The following is a 21,999-nucleotide window of genomic DNA, read 5'->3' on the forward strand; positions in this document are numbered from 1 at the left end:
GCACCTGAAGCAGGCAGGAGGGAGGGTCCCAGGTTGGCTGCCCTTGGAGAAGGGCCTTAGGGCTGCTTGCAGGCTGGGGGAACCAGGGTGCACCAAGCCCGGAAGGCAGGTGGTTGTCAAGGCAGGAACGGAACAGGAAGGGGAAGGCCTACCTCTGGTGTCCCCATGGCTTCCCTTCTTAGGCAGCTGGGCCAGCCTTCTCTGCAAGGTTCCTGACTCCTCCTGGCCCGGGTTTTCTCTCCTTTTCTACAGGGGATGGGCTGAGTCCTTGAAGATGAGCATGATGGAGCCCAGGGGGGAACCCGAAAGCCTGCTGGGGGGCTATCGGCCTCCGTACCGCAGCAACTCAGCCTGGCAGTGGAGCGGCTCTGCCACCCACAGTTTCTCCCAGCCCTCCAAGTGGGCTGAGCAACCGGGGCCTGGCCAGTCCCAGTCCCTTACCAGGACCCCCAAGCAGAGCACCCTGACTCCTTACCGCCAGGCTCAACCCCTGCATGGCAAAAGGTGAGCAGAAGGGGAAGGCCTGGCGGCTTGCTGAGAGGCGGCTGGGCCTTGGTGCCCCTCGGCCATTCTTCCTTCCTTTTCCTGGACCGACCCACGGGCTCTGGCCTCCCTGGGGCAGGACGAGTTTTTGCAGCCTGAGGACAATCCTGTGGCCTGTTCTCAGCTTGATTCCGCCTACCTGTGGTCTCCGTCGGACGCAGCCTGGTGAATGGCCCTATTCCCCCTCAGTTCTTGAGGCTGCAGGAGACCTGCATGACTGCTGAGGCCCAGCTGTGGGCACAAACATCTTTCTCCATGCCGTCTCCCTCCCTCTCTAGGCCCGCAAGCTTCCCAGAGACCCCCCGTGTGGTGTCATCCTCCCAGATCGGAGCAGAGAAGATCCAGTCATACCGGCAGCCCTCTGGCAGTTTCTCAATGCCTGGTTCTTCAGGAGGAGCCTCCACCTGGTACAAGCCATCTCCAGAAAGGTCTGTGGAACGAGTGAGATGCCCAGGCCTCTTGGTCCCCAGCGCTTCGGCGATTGGGTCCTGATAAAGCTTGGCTTTTTGGTCATGAGGATTCTTTTGGCTCAAGGGTCTGCCTCGCCTGCAGTAAAGATAGAGGGCTTGTCCCAGAGAACTAGGGGCATGCCTGGCATCTGGAGTGGTTTATTTTGAAGTTTACTGCCTAGAACTTTGCATCCTGCTCCAGTTCTAGGGCTGAGGGGTCCAGCTTTCCTTCTAAGCAGCAGCCAGAGGCCAGTTTGGAAGTGGACAGGCAACGCTGGGCAGGATCTTGCAAGTCCACCCGGGCGAGGGACATGGTGAAAAACCAGGAAATGCAAATGTAGCTGAAGCTGCACAGCTGTTTGCTTTGGGGTGGTGGGGGAAGAACCTTCAGCCTTCGCAGAGGGCTGCAGTACACAGAATCCATTGATGGGAGTGGCTTCCTACGTGGCTGCCTGAGATGCTGGTATGGGGAATACAAAGAACGCTGCGTTGGTAACGGGAAAGCGGTTCAGAGGGGATAGGCCAGCATCGCTGAGAGGGAAGGATCATTCCCTAGGTTGCAAACAGGTCTGTCTACTCCAAACGTTGACCCCAGCATGATTCTGCCTGAAAAGAGGCTGTTAACAAGAGAGAGACCCCCATTCTGCATAACTCGCCTCAACGAACAGTCACACTGTGGCATTCTGAACCAAGTGAAGTGCCCAGAAATGCAGAAGGGAGCTGAAGGGAAGGGTCCCTTGGAAAGCCTTCTGGACACACACAGGGGCTCTGAGCTGCAGCTGGTGGTTCTTGAGCCGTGTTGTTCCATGCCTGGCACATCAGCTGATGCCCCTCCGGGGACCCTGCCTTGGTCCCTTCATAATCCCCCTCCCCCCTCCCCTGGATGTACCTCTGTTGCCTGGGCCTGGGAGCTGAGCACAGGAGGAGCTGGCTCCTTCTTCCGCTCTGGTGCCCGCCTCCCCCCTCCAAGCCTGGTATTTTTAAAACCTGCGAACGAACAGGGCTGGGTGCTGCTTTTCCCACTCTGTCAGATTGCCGCTTTGAGCTGCCGTCCTTTGCTTTCAGCGCTGTCCACAGATACGTGCCACCCCCGCGGCCTCTGGGGCCTTTTGAGCCGCTCTGCCCCTCCGAGGCGACCTCCAACGGGGACCCCTCCTTGTCTGGCGGAGGGCTGGCAAGCCGGGAGAGCATCATGGAGAGGCCCAAGCCTGGTAAGCACAATTGCGGGCCTGGCTGCGATCTCAGGGGTGGTCTCTGCGTGAAGCCGCCAGGCGTCCAGCCGAGGAGGAAGTGCCCGTCTGCAGCTCCCGGCGTGCCTGGGCAAAGAGAGGGCTTCTCCTTCCCAGCACGGGACCAGGCAGGCGACATGTGCCTGCTGGCTCCCCCAGGAGGTCCTGAGAGAAGGGTGCAGGGCCGTGGCTGCGCCAGAAGCATCTCTCTTGCTGTTCCTTGCAGCCTGGCATTACATGGCATGGCACAGGAAGGCAAACACTTTGGCCAGGACAGACCTGGTTTGGGGTGGCAGTGGGAGGCCGACTCCCTCTCTTCCTCGGGGTGCCCTCAAGGGAGGGGTTCCCACTGACCCCTTTCCTTGCTCTGTCCAGAGCTACTGTGGCACGTGCCAGGGCCCTCCAGATTCTCAGTGGCTTCTGGGAACAAGCGGCTGAGCCAGTGGGAGCTGGCTGGCAAGGACTCCCCAGACCGGCCCCTCAAGGTGAGTGTGAGCTCCCGGGGGTCAGCAAAGCTTCTCGGGTGCCTCCCTGCCCCTGCGGCTGACCATCCACCCCCCCCTGCAGGGTGAGGGGCAGAATTCCAGCAGCAACACACTCTCCAGCAATGCCTCCAGCGCCCACAGCGACGACCCAGCCGACCCCACCGAAAGCGTGCTAGACCCCTGGGCCAAAGGCGGGGCTTCCAGCGACAGCAGCATTGACGCCAATGGTGCCATGTCTGCACGGCGGGACCGAGTGCCTGTCTCCTCACCCCTCTTTGGCCCCGCCTTCCCGGAAGGCCATGGCAAGAGGACGGAGGCAGCCTGGCCCACAGGCTGCTTGGGCAGGCGGAGCTGGAATTACTGTCCCAGGGCCTTTGGGAGAGGAGCCGGTGTCTCCGTGAGGGGGGGCAGCAGCAGCAGCAGCAATCCGGAGCCCTTTTGGCAGGCCAGGTGAGTGGCCCTGCAGGAGCCCCCCAGCATCACCTGGACCCTGAAAGCCTGGTGGGGTGCGCATGCCTGTGAGGCACTGGGGGCTCTGTGGCTCTTGCAGGGGAGACGAGACTTGGGCTGCTGGGTTTTCAGACGGGGCAGTCCTCCTGGGCAAATGGATGGGTGCTTCGGTGTTGATTGATCTATAGCCACGGCGGGGAGAGATCCTTGCTGCTGGCACTGGGTGCTTTCCAGGGCTGGGAGGTGGGGCGGTGCTCCCTCTTCCCCGCCCCAGAGAGAGGCAGGGCGCCTTGTGTCCAGGGGCCAAATGTTGGGCGGGCAGGTGGGCGGTCTCCCAAGCCCTGTTTCTGCAGAGGCCAGCTACGGGTCCATCTCACACAAGTCACCTTGTGTGAGATGGGCGGCTATATAAATGTGATAGACAGACAGATAAAATAAAATAAAATAATATAATATAAACCCGCAGACTGCCTGTCTTTCTTTCAGCCCCGGTGGCTCGAGGTCAACATACCCCATCCAGGTCTACAAGACTCCCCCAGCGGATGCCTCCCGGGCTGCCCCCAGATCACAGCTGAGCTCCTCACAGCTCTCAGCTTCTGTGCCCAAGTCCTTCTTTTCCAAGCAGAGCAGCCGGAGTGCCAAGGCCCTACCAGCTGGGTGGAAGAAGAGCCAGGACGCTTCAGCGAGGCCCATCCCCTTCGCAGACCCCCAAAAGTGAATAGCTGCGGTTTGGAGCACAGGCGGGAGGGGGCAGTGCTGAGCCGGGCTTTTGCCCTCTGCTGGGCCTCCCGTAGAGGCGGCTGCGGGCCAGTGTACAGCTGCCTTGGGCGTGACGAGAGAGAGGCCGAGGCTTCTGACCGAGGCGGAAGGGGTGGCCGCTGATTGGGTCCATGCCCGGCCCAGCAGCGTTACGGCGTGGATGGTTCCGTGGCCAATGCCTGCCAGTCGGGCGTTCTCCCAGGAGTGGGCGATCTCAGGTGTTCTGTGGCAGCCTCAAGTTCCAGAGCAGGAGGAAGCTGGCCAGCCAGCCCAGCCCGGGCAGAATCAGGGGCTGCCAAGCGTGGCTGCCTTCCGGGTTCCCTCTGCTCCTTTCTCGGCCTAGTCTGGGGGAAGCGCGGCTGCTGCTGGGGAGTGTCCGGGCCTTGGGGGCGTCTGCTGGAGTGGGGGAGCTTCGTTGTGTGGGGAGGGGGAGCTCACGACCTCCTCCTCGGCCAGCAGGCAGGTTGACCTGAGTACCAAGAACGTCTTTGGGCAGCCTCGGCTGCGGGCTTCTCTTCGCGACCTTCGGTCCCCGCGCAAGACCTATAAGTCTACCATTGAGGATGATCTGAAGAAGCTGATCATTATGGACAGCGCCAGTGTGGAGCAGGATAAGGAGCTGGTGAGCGGGGTCCCCCTGTCCCGCCAACTCTCCTTCCACCCTGTGTAATGGCGGTCTGCTGAAGGGCGGGGATGAGTTGCATTTTTAGGACCTGCCAACTTAAAAGGGCCCGACGGTTCCACATCACAGCTGGCGTCAGGACCTCCCCCAAGTGGACCTGGTGGGGCGGGGAGGGGAGAGGCTTCATGTCTGGTCCCCGAAGCATCCAGGGAACTTTTTGAGCCCTGAGCGGGGCCCGAGGCCTTTGTGGCCTTTTCTAACCGGAAGGAGATGCCCGTTTTGAGTCTTCCCAGGAATCCCTTTCAAGTCTTGGAAAATTGAGAGCTGTGGGGTAAAGGGACCTTTGAAGAGGATCTCCTCCTCTTCCCCACAGACCCCGCAGAAAACGCTCCAGCGGACCCTCTCAGACGAAAGCTTGTGCAGTGGTCGCCGAGACCCCACCTTTGCCAGCAGCTCCTGCTTCGAGCAACCCCTGTCCAGGGATGTGCTGTTCACAAGCACGTATCCCACTTGCACCCTTCCTGTGCGGAAGCCGGCCAGCAGCCCAGGGAGCCTCCTGGAGAAGGGTGAGGGGCAGTCCGGGGGCGCGAAGGGCAGAAGGAGCGAGTCGTGAGGGCAGCTTTGCCCTCCCGAGAGCCCAGCAGAGAGCGGAGGCGCCTCCGTCCGGCCACCAAGCTTGGGTCGCCAGAACTGGTGGGGTAGCTTGCCCTCAGGGGGCTCGGTGGAACCCCAGAGTAACTGGCCCCAGTGTCAGAAGCAGGCTGGTGGCATGGGTCCCTCTCTTCCCAGACAGTCTCAGGGCGCGGGGGGGGTGTCAATCTTTGTCCCGCATTAAAGGCAGGAGGAGGCTAACCGGAGGCCCTTCCTCCAACGTTCAGGTCCTGGCTCACGGGTCTGGGCCGGGGCGGGTCCTTGCTTTCTCTGCAGCCACTGTCTCGGCCTCTGAGCTCTCTCTGACCGAGGTGCGGGACCAGCCCCTGCGGCGCATTGACCCAGCCCTGATGCCGCTGCCGGACACAGCCGCTGGCCTAGAGTGGTCAAGCTTGGTCAGTGCTGCAAAGGCCTATGAAGGTAAGGGGAGGCAGATTTCAGGAGGATGGGGTCCCCGTGCCCCCTTTTCCTCCCCTTCCTGCCCAGGAAGGCAGGGGACACCCAGAGTCCACAAAGGGGCCTGGGGCTCTCCAGCTGGGCTTCCTGGGAGGCTTCAGTGCGACGGCCAGCTGGTCTTCAGGAGCTTCGCATGCTTTTCTACGCCTGTCCCTCCTGCTTCGCCCCGCCCTTTCCGGGTTCTGATCACAGTCCAGTTGTGATCTTGGGAGACGAGCTGCAGCTGTGCCCCCAGCCCCGTGGAGTTGATCAGATCTTTGAGGAAGGAGTGGGCGTAGCGTCCTTCGCTGCCCAAATTTGCCCACTTGATTGCAGGGCCCAAGCAGGAACATCAGGAAGGGGGTGGGGGCGAGGCAGAAGACCCCATGCCTACCCCTGCAAAATGTTCATCCAGAAGGACGGAAAAAGGTGTTCCGGTTCCCCCGATACCAGGATGGTAGATTCTTTAGCGGGGGGATGGCGCTAGGCTGCTTGCTCTTCGGCAGGTGGCATGGTGGGATTTGCTTGCCAGTGGTGGCACGGCTTCCCCGCCCAGCCCTCCCTTCCCCTCCCCAGCTGCAGCCCTTCCCTTCTCCCCGCCTGCCTGCTTTCTCAGGAGGAAAGCGCGCGGCCTGTGTTGGGTACGGTTCCCCCCGGCAGGGAACTTCCTCAGTGCAGGCAGACGTCTCCCTCGCCGGCAGGCCTGCTGGCGGTGTTCGCCTGGCACCGCCTTTCCGGACAAGGGCTTGCTGGGTAAGGGGGAGGTGCTGCTTCCCCAACGGCGAAGGAGAGAGGCAGGGCGCTGGCGCCTGAGGCTTGGCTACGGCCCAGCAGAAAGGTGGGCGATGGCAGAGGAGGGTGGGAGGCAGCGCTGCTGCTCCGGCACGGGCAGCGGAGGTTCCCAAGCAGGGCTTTCTGCCCTGGCGAAGGCTGGGTGCCTCTCTGTCTTGTGAGGCCTCTGTGCTTGGCTCTGCCCGCCATCTCTTCGCTTAGCAGTGAGTATGGCAGCGCCTTGCCCCCGCGGACCTCGGGCAAGCCGTGCTTCCTTTCTGTGCAAATCGGGAGTCGCTGGCCCATGTCTGCCACCGCCACCCAGGCGGAGAAGGGCTGGGCAAGGAGCTGCGGGGGCAGAGCCATCCTTCGGCTGGGCTGAATTCTTGGAGCGCAGCATTGGGGCCGACTGCTACCTGGTAGCACCGGGAACAAATAAGTGAGAAGGCCTGGCAGGGAACGGGGGGCTGCTGCTGCACTGCTGAGGGGCTGGGTGGGACCCCGGTCCTTGCAGAGAGGCTCTCCCACCATGGCTCTCCAAGCAGAACTTCCCTTCTGTTGGCCTTCTGAGTGGCACTCCATTCCCTTACGCTGCATCCCTTGCCCAGAGAGGCTCTTCCTGGCCCCAGGTCGGAGGCTGCCCTCTGCAGCACGTGAGCTCCTCCGCTGCCCGACAGGACTCTGCATCTAGCAGATTGGCATGGCCCACTGCCCTGGCAGCATTGCCAGCCGTGCTGCTGGGAGGCAGGGGGGCCTGGGGGCTTTCGCCTGGCGGCCTGCAGAACCTCCCTCTCCCCCCCTCCTCCCCAGTGCAGAGGGCCGTCTCCCTCTTCTCCCTCCATGAGGCCATGTTGAGTCCAGACACGCCACCGGCTGGCAGCCCTGGCCTTGGGCACTTGAGCCTGGAGAGGCAGCCAACGCCACACGCCGCCCCTGTCTTGAGGTGAGCGAGGGGCTGTGGGGGGCAGTTTTACATTTTGGGAAGGGGTGAGAAAACTTCTTTAAACATTTGGGGAATTAATTTGGGTCTGGGAGGTCATGATGGCAGCCCCATGTCACTGGAGGAGTTGAGGGCAGCGTCGTCCAGCAGGGAGTTTCGGGGGGGATGTTGGCTTGGCCCCTTGTCTTTGAGAGGGAGGCTTTGCCCCGGTGCTGCCGAGGAAGAGCCCCTTTCGGTCTGGGTGAGGCTGGAGCCCCACCTGAGTTTGCAGGTGAGGAGGTGAGCCTGTCTGGGTTGGCAGGGTCTGAGCGGGATTTGCAGAGGCTTTGCTCACGTGGAGTCCTTCGCCCCCTCCCTCCCCCCCCTCCTGCCCTGCCTCTTCCACCTCCGTGTGGTTTCTGGCCCATCAAGGCTCGGGGTGCGTGTGTTGGGGAGAGCTTGGGCAGGGGACCCTCTCGGCAGGGCCTCTCCAGGAGCCCCAGCTGGTTGTCACAGCCCCCTCTGGTCGCGCCATTGCAGCAAGCAGCGTCCGCCGGGGGATCTGACGGGCAAAGTCTACCAACTGGAGGTCATGCTCAAGCAGCTGCACAGCGACCTGCAGAAAGTAAGGAGCTGGGAGAGGGCTTGGCAGCCCCCGTGCTGGGAGTGGGGGACGGGCGGAGCTGCTCCCCTGCTGGCCCCCGTCCTGGGACTTCCCTCCCCGCTTTCTTGGCTGTTGCAGGAGAAGCAGGACAAGGTGGTCCTCCAGGCAGAGGTGGCCACTCTGAGGCAGAACAACCAGCGGCTCCAGGAGGAGTCCCAGACGGCCACCGAGCAGCTGCGCAAGTTCGCGGAGATCTTCTCCACCGCTGTTGAGAAAGAGGAGCTGTGAACAGCGCGGGGTGGGCAGAGAGGCTGGGCGGCAGAGCATGGGTCCCCTGGGTCCCCCAGAATCCTCTCGCATTCCCACGGAAAGCAAGCCGCCAATGCCGCCCGGCTCCCCGGCTCCATTCCTAGCCCCACAGGCCCTGCCTTTTGCATCAGTCAGAGGGCAAGGGAGGGGGTTAGAGTCCAACCTGCTCTGCCCAGATGTGTGGGCAGTAGCGCCCCCTGCCAGGAGCAGGCGGCACGCTCCGCACTGATCTGGGCAAGGGCCATCTGAGGGCAGGACGGCAACCAGCAGGCTGGGTGGCAGAGCACAGCCAAGCTTCTCAGAGCACTTTCTCACAACTAAATTATTTTCTAGGGAATGCACGGTTGGGAGCGCCTCAGGAAGTTAAAAAAAAGTTTAAATGTCTATGTTCTTTATAAAACACTATATTTGTATTAATGGTACTGTTTGTAATTTTTTTCAATGACAATTCTGTGCATGCAACCAAATTCAGCACACTTGATTTGTTTCCAGTTGCAGCAGAGATGGGAAACCTGGCCTGGGACAAACCACAGAGGTCCACGGGGAAAGGCTCCTGGCTCCTGGCTTGGGCACGCCCTGTGCCATGCCGTCCCGGGAGCTCTCCTCTGTGCCATGCCTGGATGCCTGCTCTGGAGCACTGGGGGGGCATGAGGGCTTCCCACCTTTCTTTCTGGTTGTTGCGCAAGTCCTCTGCTGTGCTGAGTGGGCATCCCTCTGCTGGGCCGGGCCAGAAGGCAGCAGGGCATGCTGAGGGCATCCTCTTGTCTCCACTGCTTTTCCGCAATAAGGACTGCGCCCAGGGCAAGGGCCTTCTTTCACTTGGGCGCATTGCAGTTGCAAAAAGGGTGGGTGACTAGCAGGGCCTTTCAGTTCAGCCACAGTAAAGCCTCCTCAGCTGTCGCTTCTGCAAAGAGCAGCAGGGAGCAGCTGGCCTGGACCCCTGACCCCCCCATCCCCAACTTCACATTGCAAAACCAGCGTATGAACTGTGCAAAGCACATCCTGGCCTGGACATTGCCTCTCACCTCCAGTGGGCCGGCCTTTCTCCCCTTGCCCTTCCGTCTGCCACGATTTCAGGGAACTAACCAAGGCTTCAACTCTGTGATTCTTCACCACCGAGGGGCTGTGGGCAACCTCCCCACCTTCCACAACTAGCCTTAATTCTGCACAGGAGCCAGAAGCGATCCCGTCTCCCCTGGCCCCGTTTGCCGATGACCCCAGCCCAGGTGGCCTCAAGGCATTTCCATCTCCCCTCTGGGATGGCAGGGGGCGGAAGGGAGATCAGTGCCCAGGGCCCCCCACCCCCCCCCGTCTCTCTTCTGGGCTCACCACCACCACAACCTTTCTAGTTTTTTTAATTTTGTAGTGGGACCTCACTGGAATTTGCATCCTAAGGATTTTCCCCCATCGTGTCTTGCCTGTGATCGTGGGCAGGAAGCCCTCTTGTAGCTGCAAGAACAGCAGCTCTTCATTCCTATCAGTTGTATTATGTGGACTGTTTGTTTTTAATTTTATAAGAATCTTTGCAGATCAGATCCGTCTTATTTAATTTTGCTCTGTCTTAAAATTGCTGATGGAGAGAATCACCAGTTTTTGTAAAATAAATTCTCCCACTCTAATACTTGGGAAATCTCAGCCTGCCTTTTTGGTTCAGCAAAGCTGTGGGTGGGAGGAGCTGAGGCTGCAGGCCAGGCGGGGTGGGGAGGACCCCTGCAGCCTCGGCTCCGGGTGGGTTCCTTGCTGGGGCCGTGCCGTTTCTGGGGCCACTGCACGACGCTGATGGGGCCAGGAAGGATTGGCGTTCCCCGACAGCCGCCCGGGTCCAGTGTTTGCACCCCCATCATCGCGAGTGGGGCGGGGGAGAGGCGAAAGCAGCAGCAGCAGCCTTAGCGATCCAGACCACATTTAATGCACGTAACAATCCAAGCACACGAAAGATGCAGGCAACGGAACGACACAGGTACACAAGAGGTGGGGCAGGGAAAGGCCCCCGCTGGCCCTCAGCTGCTCTTGCTCAACCGTGGAGACGATGTCCCTGGAGTAGCGCACCCTCCACCCCGACCCACCCCATTTCAAGGTTGCTTTTAAACTTTCTCCCCCGCCTTTAAAATCATAAACAGAAAACCCCCTGCCTTGTAGCCGCTGAGAGGTTACCGCCCCCCAAATCTCTCCCTGCACTGCCTATTATCATCCCACCCCCAACCCCCCACCCCACCTGCCAGTCCCAACTCCTGTCAAATGCCTTGCAAGTTGTTCCGAAAGGGGAGGTGGGGCTCCATGGCCAGGATGCCCATCCTCCCAGGAGTGGCCAGGCTCCAGACTTGCAAGCAAAGGCAAACAATTTCACATGCATCAGTCGAGGGGGAGGGAAGGGGCTCCCCCCGGGCCAGGGCAGAGGGGCTGGGTCTCTGCTCCCTCCCTGGCATATGGCTTTGTGTTGACTTTGGCTCCTCTCATGGTAGCCTAGTTTGGGGCCAGGAGGTGGCAGGAGTCAGTCCCCACTGCAGGAGCCCCCGCCAACATTTTGGGATGCCAGGCCTCAATCCTCCTCTTAGCCATGGGTGGAGGGTTCTCCCCCACCTGGAGTGGCAGGCATTGCTCCTGTGCACGACCTGCAGCACGATTCTGCCCCCCCCGGGGGCCACGGTCTCAAGGCTGCCCAAGCAGGATGGGGGGGGTAAGGCTGCAGCCTAGGTCAGGGTGATGTAGGCAGAGGCCTTTTCTTTCAGCTGCCGAAGGCACAGGTGACAGCTCCAGCTACCTGCAAGCAGAAATGGGCACGGTCCCTCTCGCGGCCTGGCCTCCCCCCGCCCCCCCCCAGGCTGGGCGTCCTTTACCTTCAGGGGGCTCAGCCATTGGTGGGCTCAGGCAGTACATGTGGTAGCCGCGGTCACAGTCATCGCAGAAGAGCAGCTGGTCCTAAGGGGGGAGCAAGAGAAGGGCCGCAGCTGAGAGGCGCATCGGGGACCCCTGCTCCAAGGGGGCAGAGGAAGCAGCCCCCAGACTGGGCCTGCCGCCAGCCTGTGAGGGAGCCACGTTTGCTCTAGAGGAAGGGTGGGTGCTGAGTCGCGGGAAAAGACTGCGCCTTCACCAGGCCAGGGCGCGTGGAGCCCGGCGGACGTGGGACGCAGCTCCAGAGAAGCCAGCCGACAACCCTTTCCAAGCTCGGCGGCTCAGCTCACGTACGTCGTTTTCGGAGGTGCCACAGAGGCTGCAGCTTTTGCACTCGATGCACTGCCAGCGGTATGTCCGCACAGCGGCCGTCATGTTCACCGTGAACTGCAGGCACGACGGGTGCCCTGGATGGGAAGAACGAGCGGCCCCTGAGGTGGGCGGCGCTGCCCCCCGCCTCCGCGGCTCTGATCTGCAAGGCTGGGCTTCCATCCGGAATGACCTTTAAGTGGAAGCCCGGGAAATGTCCCGAGGGACTGGGCAGCGGCCCAAGCTTGGCCTCCAGGGAACCCTGATCCTGCTTGGAGGACGCGGGCGGGCCAGCGTCCAGCACCCCAACCAAAGACAGCAACTATCCAGAGCACGTGCAGCTAGCGACAAAGGGCCCTCGTGCCGTTCCCCCCGAGCTTCCAGGGGCACAAGTGGGCCCTTGTGACAGTACCTTGAAGGCACCCTGCCTGTACCCAGAGGCGCTCCTCCCTCTAGTGAGTCCTCCCCTACGTGCCAGCATAGTTGGCTCCAGCTGGCTGTGCTCCCACAACAGGGAGTGTTGGTTCGCATTGGGGGTTCGGAAAATACATTCCACCAAACCCCGAGGTGTTGGGCTCGCTCACCGTCCCAAGCCGCCAAAAAGCCAAGCTTAGCAGGGCCTCAGCAAGCCCCATTCGCTGTGCCTTGCGTAGCTGCCAAGTCTCCGACAGCCACACGGTTCCCTCCCCTCCTCCAGAAGCGGAGAAGCAAAAGCTTTGGGTGCAGCAGGTAGCAGATGGGCCCCGAATACCACAGCTGCCTTCTGCCCACCTGGTCCACCCAAGGCACCCTCACCCAAGCTCTGCTGGAGACGTCCTCCCGGTGCCCGCCAGGCTCAAGCCGCTCACCTGACCGTCCACAGTCGGCACAGGAGATTAAGTCCTCCGGGCAGCCGGTCTTCTTGGAGCCGCCTAGACAGAAATCACAATAACCGTTTGGTATGACTGTGCCATCCGGAGCTTTCTTAGCTGCAAAACAGCAAGGAGAGGTCGAAATCAAGGGTGGGCCCACATGTCCCTCTGCTTTCATCCAATCCTCCCGGCTGGGGGGCTGCCACATCCAGCAGGCCACACGCGCACTCACTCGCTCCCAAACTGCTCCCCCAGGGCTGGGAGACTTGCTCTGCTCACGCGCCCCTCCGCCTCAGCCTGAACGCTTCACACACAGCAAAGGAAGGCCCAAAGGAAGCAGGCCCCCTCCACGCCCAGGCCAGCACTTTGCCGGCAGCAGCAACCCGCTGCCAGCCTGTATTGGCAGCTGGGTACGTTGCATGAGATCGTGCAGCTTTCCCATGGAAGCTGCCTGCCCTGCTCCCAAAGCCTCTTTCCCCCTTCCGCTCTCTACCCTTCACCGCAGCTTCTTCACGGGACCCTGAATATTCGGAAGACCGAGAGGATCCAAAACGGAGACTCTGCCTGCACGACTTTGTTCTCCGGCTGGCAGGCAGGTGGAAGGGCTCCCTTCCTCTCCACCCTCCCAAAAACTCTGGAGAAGTCCCTGAGGGAAATGGGAGGGAAGGCCACGCGGGGGGCCCTCCGGGCAAGGGCCCAGGCAGGTCCCGCGGCAGCCGCCCGCTCCCAGGCCTCCGGCCTCTCAGCGCTGCTGTGGGATTTACCTGTGTGCCTGCGCTGGTTCTCTGGGACCCAGTTCAGTTCTTTGTAAAACTCTAGAGGAAGCCAGAAATGCCAAAAGAAAGAGGGAAAGATGGAAATAAGCATAGAAAAGAAAAAAAAGGAATATATTTTATTTGAACCAGTTTATAGGAACCGAGCCTGGAGGGGCTGCGTGCGCTCTCGGGATCTCTGGCCTGCCTGGATAAGCCGAAAATCGAGCAACGGAACGAAGGAACGGAAGGGGTTGTGGGGAGGGAGGCCCAAGAGGGGCGGCCACCGAAAGCGGACCCGGCGCCTTCGAGGCGGAGAAGATGCCCACGCCGGCGTGCGAGCAAGAGAACAAGGCGGGTCTCCGCAGGGGCTGGGGGACCAGCAGGCCCCGGCCCCTTTTCTCCAGGGATTGCGGCTCCAACGGCCCCTTCCCCCAGCCTCCTCGCTGCTTTGTGCAGACACTGCTGCAGCAACGCGCTGGCGTCTCCATGGCAACCGACTAGACAAGGGATGGGATGTCTTTGTTGGGGAGGGGGCAGAGGAGGGCTCTCTCTCTCTCCCCCTCCCCTCAGGTTTAGGGAAGGGATCCAAATCCGGTCGTGCCCACCTGCAGAGGCTTTTCCAGCTCCCCTTCTCCCGAACAGAAAGGGAAGAGCCCTTCCTCTTCCACAGCTGCAGGTGCCCGGGCGCCCGCGGCCCCTCCCTTCCCTTCCCTTCCCTTCCCTGAAACTCATCCCACACACACGCCCTCACACACACACAAGCCGAGAGGCGGGAGCAGCTTCTTCCAAAGTGCCGTGGGCGCCCACAAGTGTCCTCCTCTGTTTGCACACCCAGCCCCCAAGCCTTCCGGGGAGCCAGAGGCTGACCCGTGTGCGTATGTGCAAGCATTAAGTCTCCCCCCCACCCCGCCCAGCTCCTATTCCCCAACCAGCCTCGGTGTCTCCCAGACCTGTCCTCCCCACCCTCCAATACGTCCAAGCTGGAAATCTTCCACCTGCCAAGTTCGCCCTCTGTGTTTCCATGGCAACTGCATCAGGATGGGCGATGCTCGGCATGGAGCGCCCCCTCAGTGGGGGGTGAGCGGGGCCCCTTTCTGGGGAGGACAAAGTGGCTGCCTGTCTGGAACGTGCCAACTTTGGGACCCAAAAAGCCCAGATCCACAGGCCGGGGCATCAGGCCGCTGCAGTTTTACAAAATGCAGCTGTTGCAGCTCTGTTGTGTACATGTTCTTCTTCAGGGGTGGGGTGGCCTCCAGGACATTTTCTGCACTGGAAGGCCTCTGAAACGGTCAAGACAAAAGACCCAGGACCTCGGGCACATTTTCAGGGCAACGGCTAATCGCTGGGGGGAAAGGGACGGTTTGGGGCAGGGGCTTCCCTTGGACGGCCAACCGACCGGGCACTCGGACAGGACCTGGAGCTGAGACCTTCCTCGTGCAGGCTGGGGGCCGCAGACCCATGACCCCTTCCCCCAGCATTTGTATACATCAGAAAGCCTGCTGCTGCCTACTTGTAGATCCCTCACAGTCCTTCTGCCCTCTACGTACTCACAGGACGTCCCTGGCATTATCCTGCCATCCTTTAACCCGACCTTGAAAGCCACAGTCCTGTGCTTTGGCCTTGGCGCGCAGCATGGACTAAAGGCAGGGGCGAAGCGCTGGCCCAAAGGGCAGGGAGGCACTCACGTTTGTGGTTGTTCTTGCGATGGAAGGGCAGAGTGTGCCGCTCCGGCCCCTCCTCACCTTCCTCTTCCGCCAAGTGGGTGTGCGTGTAGTGATAACTTAGTCCGGGGCGATTCTTGTAGCGTTTCCCGCAAACTGAAAAGCAACAAAAGTAGTCAAGGATGGACCCCAAAGGGAGGCCCAGCTGGCACCCCAAAAGTTCCGGAACTTTTCTGCTATCCTAAAAACAGTAGGCTTTTCTTTTCCACTTCCTCTATCTAAGGTTGCTTTGGTGGCTGCCAAAAAGTGCCCCCGTCCCCCAGAAAGCCCTACCCTGGGCATTTTCCTGGCCGCCCTGAGTGTGCTCACTTCCACTTCCTCTTGCAGCTGGGGGGGCTGCAGCCTCTCAGCTCCCCAGGACGCCATGTGGACATCACAGCTCGCTAACAGAAGCCAGCCTGGTTGGGGAGGAGGGCAAACCACCCACGCACCCCTCTAAGCAATGGCCCAGAAATGTCCTGTCCCCCCCCAGAAAAAACTCACTGTCGCAAACATAGGGTTTGTCACGGTCCTCCAGCAAGGCAGCATCCTGCCTCTTCCGCAATCCTCCGATTCCGTAGGCCTGGTCGGGGAAGAAAGGCAGTGAGATACTCTAAGGCCCTCAATTCTTAAACGAAAGCAACTTTCTAGACCTCATGAACACTGGTGGCATAATGGAAGCCTGTGGGAAAAGAGGAGAGACAACGTTGGCCCTGTCCGCACAAACGTCTCTCATTTTCAAGGCGGCGGATCCTTTCCCTTCCCTTCCCTTCCCTTCCCTTCCCTTCCCTTCCCTTCCCTTCCCTTCCCTTCCCTTCCCTTCCCTGCCCACAGCCCTCAGCTGTTCCGCTCACCTTTCCTGCTTTTTGACACATTGCTCCTCTCCCACTTTTAGCCACGTGCCTCGGTGTTTTCAGCTTTTAACACAGATGAGGGAATGTGATTTGAATCAATTTGTACCCTAAAGGAAGTGACCTATTTCTATTTCTAGCACTTTTGCTTTGAGGCTTGTGGGGGGAGAGGGCGACTGGGAACAGCTCTAGTGGGGGGGCAAGCCAGAGAGGAAAGAGGACCCTGCTTTCTGTTTTCCACTGACCCCTTCTCACAACAGTCGTGGCGCTAAAGGCACGTGAAGCCACCAAGCCAAGTTCCCATGGCTGCTGTCACAAGTCTGCAGCAGACAAAGCGTCTCTGCGTCTCCCCGCAATGGCCCCTCACCCTCTTCCATGCCACTCCTGCCCGCCACGGCTCTTTCCCCGGGGGGGGCCACCATCCAGTGTGCCCCACGTTCTAGAGGTGCTGGGCGAGGAGACAGGAAGCGAGATGCTGCCCTTGGCTCACCCTGGGCGCAGGCCTTCAGGGCCAACTGCTGGCAATTGCCAACTGTGGAGAGTGTGGTCACCCTCTCGCATGGGCTTGCCAGCTGCAGCCAAGGACACCCCCCCACCCTCCAGGTGAGCCCTCAAAGGCAGCTGAGACGGGACACCTTTGACTGACCCTTTCAGTTAGGGGTAAGGGTAGGATGGGCCCTCTCCAGAGCAGCCAGGGAGGTGCCCTGAGAAAGCCCACCAAGGTCATCTCCTTATTTGGAAGCTTGGAGGTATACTGCCTCCAGTCCTGGAGGCTCTGCCAATTATCCCGACAAATAGCTGCCACTGGTGGGTGAGGGGCACTCTGTGCAGATAGCTTTCAATCATGCATGAAAACAATTGGTAACCAAGTGGTAATTTCCCCCCCCCAACTTTCTCATTTATGAAGATAATATTTTTCTAAGATTCGGAAAAGATTTTGGTTTCGTTAGCTAGATAAGGTAAATGTACTGAAGCATGTTGGCGGTGAGGTTTCAGCTGGGTGTCTTATGGATGCTTATTATTCTTGCCAGCAGCTGTGAGCGCCAGGCTGAGACGCTGCGGACAGTTGCACCCCCTGCCTCAGACCCCCCAGCCCTCCCCTGCCGAGCTGAGGCTGGCCACACCTTGCTCTTGGCCTTGTTCTTACGCCGGGGCACGTCGTCCTCCAAGTCCTCTGGGTCCAAATCGTGCAGGAATTCCCCAAGAGGAGCTTTCTGAGAGAAAGGGGAGGGGGCGCGTCAGAGGCCCCCTGCACCGGAGCCGCAGCTCCTCCCGACCCAAGCCCAGGAGGGTCAGCTGAAGGGCCTGCCTGATGTTCGGAACAAGGGAGCTCTCCTGATTGGTGAGCTCTCCAGACTGATGCTGGGGGGTGGGGGGGAGGACACAAGCAGCCTCCAGGATTTTTCACTCATTCATGGGGCCTGGGGATGCCCCCGTCCCCCTCTCTTCCTCACCGGGCAGTCTAAGATCAGCTCTTCCTCCTTCAGATCCGGCTTCTTGTCTCCAGTCTCTGCACAGAGGAGGGCCTCCAGGACTGGACCTTCTGGCAGGGAGCCCTCCTTCTTCAGGGGGGGCTCACAATCTGAGGGGGAAGCGGAGGACAGTCAGGCAGAGGAAGCCTTTCCTCCTAGACTTCCTCGCTGCCTTCAGTCACTGCCGCCCCCCGGTTGCTGCTTCCTGCCAGGGAGAAGCTTGATCCCAGCCTCAGACCTGGCTTAGTTCGCACCCAGGACCTGTGGAGCAGCTCTAGTTCCCTGCTGATTTTTCCCCTGAGCCTCCTCCTTCCAAGTACATCAATCCTCACACAGCTGTTTTCCGAGGGCCTGGTGGTGCCGCCCACACTGACCTAAGCGGGGAAAACAACTTTGCCCCTTTCCTTACCCCCACCCCTGGCAAGCCAGAATCCCCTGCCAACGACTTGTCCAGGACTTCGCAAGGGGGCCTTCAGCCGTGCAGCGTCCCAGCAGAAAAGCTTGCCATCCCGTGGTCCATCTGGACGAGAACCTGCCTTGAATCCCATCCCACAGTTGCAGACCCAACATCTGGATGCTGGCCAGGAGCATCAGCTCCAGCCTGCACAACCTGGGAGGCCAGGACTGCAGGTAGCAATTCTGCAGGGCTCTCAGGCCTGAGAGGGCATGTTTTAATGTTGTGAGGGGAACTGTTTCCAGTGGTCTCATCATCGTACAGTGCTTTGATTTTGTTTGCTGCGTAGAGCACCTTCTGGTAGTCGGGCAGCTATATAAGTTTGTTTAATAAATAAATAAATAATCTGCCCACCCCTGTAAGCAAGGCTTGATGTATGTTTTTATAAACCATTCTTCGAAGCCAAATCCTTATCTGGCCTTTTTGCAACTTCTTCCTTTAGCCGCAGCTGAATCTGTTCTGTTTTGCTCTGCTTGGAACTGGCCCCTTTAAGCCCCGAGAATCACAGCAGCCCCTGGCCGGGATGGCCTGGCAGAGATTGGGGGAACCGCCGAGGACAAAGCCCCACTGCAGACCCAGGGCCCCGGAAGGAGCAGTCCTGCAACCCCACCACCCTTTGCTGCTTCCCAGCCCTTGGGCCCCTCGCCCGCCAGCTCCTTACCAATCTTGAACTCACAGGGCCGCAGCCGCGGATCCTCCAGGATGTTCAGCCGCCGCCTCTTCCGCCAGCAGCGAGCTGGGTAGGTGTAGATCTGCCCAGGAGCCAGGCCTGAAGGAGAGACAGGTGAGCTCCCCGAGGTCTTTCCTAAACTGGGCAGGGAACGTGGGGAGGGGGGCAAGCCTCCTGCCCTTGGCATCTGGAGGGAAGGAAGGGCGGCAGAGGAGCCTCTGCTCTACCGGCCCCCTGAAGCTGAACAGGCCCGTGTGGGGGAAAGCTGAAGGGCGAACGGGTTGCCTTATGCTCCTGGGGCATGACAAACTCCAGGCAGTGGCAGTTGTGCCTTACGTACAGGCTGCATTTCTCCTGGTTCTTATTCCATCATTGAGCCCAACCCACCGTGATACACTGGGAGCTCAGAAAGGAGAGCCAGGACCCGGGGGAGCCGCCCACATCCGTTTCAGGTTCCTAGTCCTCGTGAAGTCAGAATGCTCGCTTCTCTCCCCCCCTCCCCCCAGCTGTGCGCTCGACTCGCATGGCCCCTGGGGGAGGGTCAGCACTACGTACAGTGCCTAGCACAGGGGGCATGCCTCACAGAGCGGCAGCGGCAGCGGCGCGTCCGCACCTGGGCCCCGGTGGGTCTTCTCCATCCAAATGTAGCAGTTGTTCTGAGCGACCCCTGTCTGCGAGTCCAGGAACGGCAGTCGCAGGCTGCGCTCGGCGCACAGGCGGGCGTTGTAGCTACGGCAGTGTTCAATGGCTTCTCGGTAGAAATCCTCCCCCAGGCTGCAAGGAGAAGGGCCCGTTTCTAAGCCGGCGCCAGCAAAGGGGTCCCGTCGCGGCCCGGGAGTCCGCCGGCCGTTTCGCTCTCGGTCCCGCCAGGAACTCTGGCGAAGCCGGCGCGCCTAACTCAGCTCCCGCCAGAAGCTGCGGGGGGCCAGGAGAGCGGGTCCAGGAAATCCCCAGCCGGGACTGGAGAGGGCCACCCCGGCTGAAGCGTTGAGGGACTCCGCACAGGCTTTCGACACCCCTAGAGGCGGCAGGGGACGGGACCCCCGCGTCCCCCCCCCCCCCCGTCGAAGAGAAACAGAGTTAGCCCCCGAGAGGAACAGGCAGATGGCAACGGTCGGCCCAGGGACCCAGAGAGTGAGGAGGCGAGACCCTTTCGCCCCTGGAAGCGCCCCCCCCAGTTAAAGACCCGAGAAACCAGCCCCCAGGGAACCCCTCCCGGAGGGGATCCGGAGACTTTGCTCCTGGCCTGGCAGCATCTCGGCCACGGCTCTGTCGGTTGGAGGCCAGGCGCCGGCTAGGGCATGGCATCAAGCGGGCTCCTGCCCATCTCCTGCCCTGGCCCGTGAGCGGCCCCAGAGCGTGCCAGGGTGCGAGAGGCGAGAAGCGGCCCGGATCCAGCGGGCCTTCAGTCCCTCCCTCGGGAAGCTGAGCTCCTCCGGCACCGAACAATGGGCGAAAGAGGAGTAGTGGACCCCACCCCAGCAGCCGGGCCGTCTGCTGCTTCGGCTCGCCGCTGCCTCCTCTTGGGAAGAGCCCCGGCACCTGTTTCCTCGGACACACCTGTACCGCTGGCCCTCAAGCAACACGCGTGCCTACAGACGTCCACGCGGGACCCCGGGAAGGACGCCGAGACCCAGCCTGCGTTGGTGCTGATCCGCTGAAAGCGCGATCACACACGCGCGGTGGCCTCTCTCACAGACGCCTCTACATCCCCTGCGCCCCAAGTGCCCCCCATGGCCCATCTGTGCTGCCAGCAGTCAGGCAGATCGAGCCTCCCCCCCGCCTCGGAGCCGCCACCCCCCTTCCTCCTCCTCCTCCCCTCGCCGCTAAGAGCCAGCTGCCGGAACGGCCGAGCCCCCACCGTGCGAGGGGAGGGGAAGGAGACTCCAGTCCTCCCTTTTCCCTCCCCCCATTTTGCATCCTTGCCCCTCGTGCCTGCTGGGGGAATCGTGCCACCCCCCAGATGTGGGGCACTCACTCACCATTTGATAGACTTGTGCACAGCTGTGGCCATTTTGATACGGTAGGAAAATGCCTCACCCAGCCTGGCTGGGCTGGTTGGAGAAGCAGAGGATTTCCCCCTTTCTTTTCTCTCTTTCTTTTTCTTTTTTCCACCCCCCCCCCCTTTTTTACCTCTCACATCAGAATATACTGTACAATTTTATTCATTCTCGAGCAGCTTGCAGGGAGGGGGGCCAATCACAGTCCAGCTCCTTTGAGCCCGGTGCACCATGGGGAATGTAGTCTCTGGGTCTTACAGAAGATTTCTCCCCTCCACACACACAGACACTTTTTTTTTGGCATTATTATTTTTCCCCTCCTTCCTTTGCAAGCTCTTTAAACGCTGGGGGTGGAAACCAGGCATCTGTCACAAGAGGACTACAACTCCCAGAAGGCCATGCGTTTGACAGCTGGGAGACCCACCTCCAAAGAGAGAGAGGCTGGGCTGGGGGATATTAAAAAAAATGGGAGAGGGAGTTAATCTCACTGTAAATTGCGTTGCTGTAAAAAGCCGCCCTTGCCAATTGCAGCGCGGCTTCTGTGGAATGGCTTCTGGGGGGCGGGCGCGGGTCTCGCCCCGGCGCGCCGCAGGGGCCCGCGAAGGCCGGAATCCTGGCTCACTGAGCCGAGCGCAAGCCGGGGCATCCTGAATCAGCAGCGGCAACACCCCCGTCTGTGCAGGCTAGAGAAGTTAAAGAACCATCTAGCCTGGCTCCGGAACCGAGCAGTGTGCCTCCTTAGCAGGTGCAGAGCGCTTCCATGCATGAAACATCTGGGGTCAAGGGGCAGCTGGACCGGGCTTCAGCTCCCGGACGGCTTTTCCGCTCCAGTTCGAGCAGCCCCGCAGTCTTTCCACGGCCCGTTGGGGAGCGCTGCTCAGCGACCTCCACCCCATTTCCTCATAGCGAGGAATCAGGGGGCGGGGGCGCGCTCCACTCGACCGAGCCGGAAGGGCCCTCGAAGTGCCCGCAGTCCACCCCGCGAGAGGCGGGAGGGCTTCAGCCGCCCGTCTTTCGGCCCTTTCTCTATACGTCCGCCCGACGACCAGCCGCGGGTTGGTGCCGGGGCAAAGTTCCCCGCCGCCGGGTCGCTAACCCCCAAGGCTAAGCACCGAGCAGAGCGGCGCACTTCTTTCCGCCGCTTCTGCCCTCTGCTCGGGCTCAGAGAAGAGCGGCCGCCCCGGGGACTTGGTGGGCCCCGACGAGGCCTCCCGATGCTCTACGAGCGAAGGCCTGACCCGCAGCCCCCCGTCTTAGAACCAGCAGGAACCCGCCTCCCGCGCATTCCACGAATGCCACCGGCTGTAAGATGACGACCTCGGCGGGTTTACCCCTCCTTCCTAGTGGCTGCGAGGTTCGTAAAACAGCCCGGCGAGGTAGGCAGGACCAACGCCCACCTGGAAGCTTTTCGGGCCGCAGGGATTGGCGGTCGGAGGGTGAGAGGCGGGGGTCTGCTTGGAACTGCGGGGGGCGGCGAGTCGCCCCCGGACCTCTGCTTGCAGAAGGCGATCGATGCGCCTCGCTTCTCCTTCCGAGAGCCTCACGAACGCGCTCCCTGCGCTTGGACGGCCGCCCGGCCGCCCGCCCCACTCAGGCTACGACGCGCGCTCGCCGGCGCGTGGGAAGGGTGTTCTCTGCTCGGCGGCTTCGTTCGTCCTTCCGCCGCCGGCCCTCGGCGAAAGGAGGCGCAGCGGCCTCGGGGGAAACGGGAGTTCCGGGCCCGGGGCGCCCTTAGGGGCGCGAAGCGAAGTTCCGCGGCTGCGGCTTGGGGGTTGTCGCCGGCAGCCGCCCTGGCTCGGGTTCGACTTGCGGCGTGCCG

The 21,999-nt window shown here is 61.1% G+C and overlaps 2 protein-coding genes across 11 annotated transcripts in view; one reads left to right on the forward strand and one right to left on the reverse strand.

Moving 5' to 3' along the window:
* SIPA1L3 (signal induced proliferation associated 1 like 3) overlaps positions 1–9,850 on the forward strand; it is a 35,495-nt gene extending 25,645 nt beyond the window's left edge. For 4 of the 8 annotated variants that reach the window (XM_088139612.1, XM_088139616.1, XM_088139614.1 and 1 more), the window contains exons 11-22: positions 253–504; positions 822–971; positions 2,058–2,203; positions 2,597–2,706; positions 2,789–3,156; positions 3,643–3,870; positions 4,372–4,537; positions 4,911–5,103; positions 5,465–5,608; positions 7,205–7,337; positions 7,854–7,938; positions 8,056–9,850. In XM_088139612.1, coding sequence (XP_087995738.1) covers positions 253–504; positions 822–971; positions 2,058–2,203; positions 2,597–2,706; positions 2,789–3,156; positions 3,643–3,870; positions 4,372–4,537; positions 4,911–5,103; positions 5,465–5,608; positions 7,205–7,337; positions 7,854–7,938; positions 8,056–8,205 — 2,125 coding nt within the window. In that variant the 3' untranslated portion in view covers positions 8,206–9,850. The other 4 variants (XM_088139615.1, XM_088139617.1, XR_015795933.1 and 1 more) reach the window with 3 other exon arrangements.
* Positions 9,851–10,825: 975 nt separating this feature from the next.
* On the reverse strand, positions 10,826–20,194 carry DPF1 (double PHD fingers 1). 3 transcript variants are annotated; one of them, XM_007438597.3, is made up of 12 exons: positions 20,163–20,194; positions 18,794–18,954; positions 18,172–18,279; positions 17,039–17,166; positions 16,709–16,798; positions 15,238–15,316; positions 14,719–14,850; positions 13,043–13,093; positions 12,276–12,395; positions 11,413–11,525; positions 11,064–11,145; positions 10,826–10,987 (listed from the first exon to the last, which is right to left on the reverse strand). In XM_007438597.3, exons 1-12 carry the CDS (start codon positions 20,192–20,194, stop codon positions 10,917–10,919), a joined length of 1,167 nt encoding a protein of 388 aa, XP_007438659.2. In that variant the 3' UTR covers positions 10,826–10,916. The 3 variants fall into 3 exon arrangements, with proteins under 3 accessions (XP_007438659.2, XP_087995749.1, XP_087995750.1); XM_088139623.1 differs by having other exon boundaries at positions 18,764–18,954; XM_088139624.1 differs by lacking the exon at positions 13,043–13,093.
* Positions 20,195–21,999: the final 1,805 nt, after the last annotated feature.

Source organism: Python bivittatus, unplaced genomic scaffold (assembly GCF_059951505.1).
Source record: "Python bivittatus isolate LINGU-HERP-01145 unplaced genomic scaffold, Pbiv_v1 ctg000310_np1212, whole genome shotgun sequence".
NCBI classification, from domain to species: Eukaryota; Metazoa; Chordata; class Lepidosauria; order Squamata; family Pythonidae; genus Python; species Python bivittatus.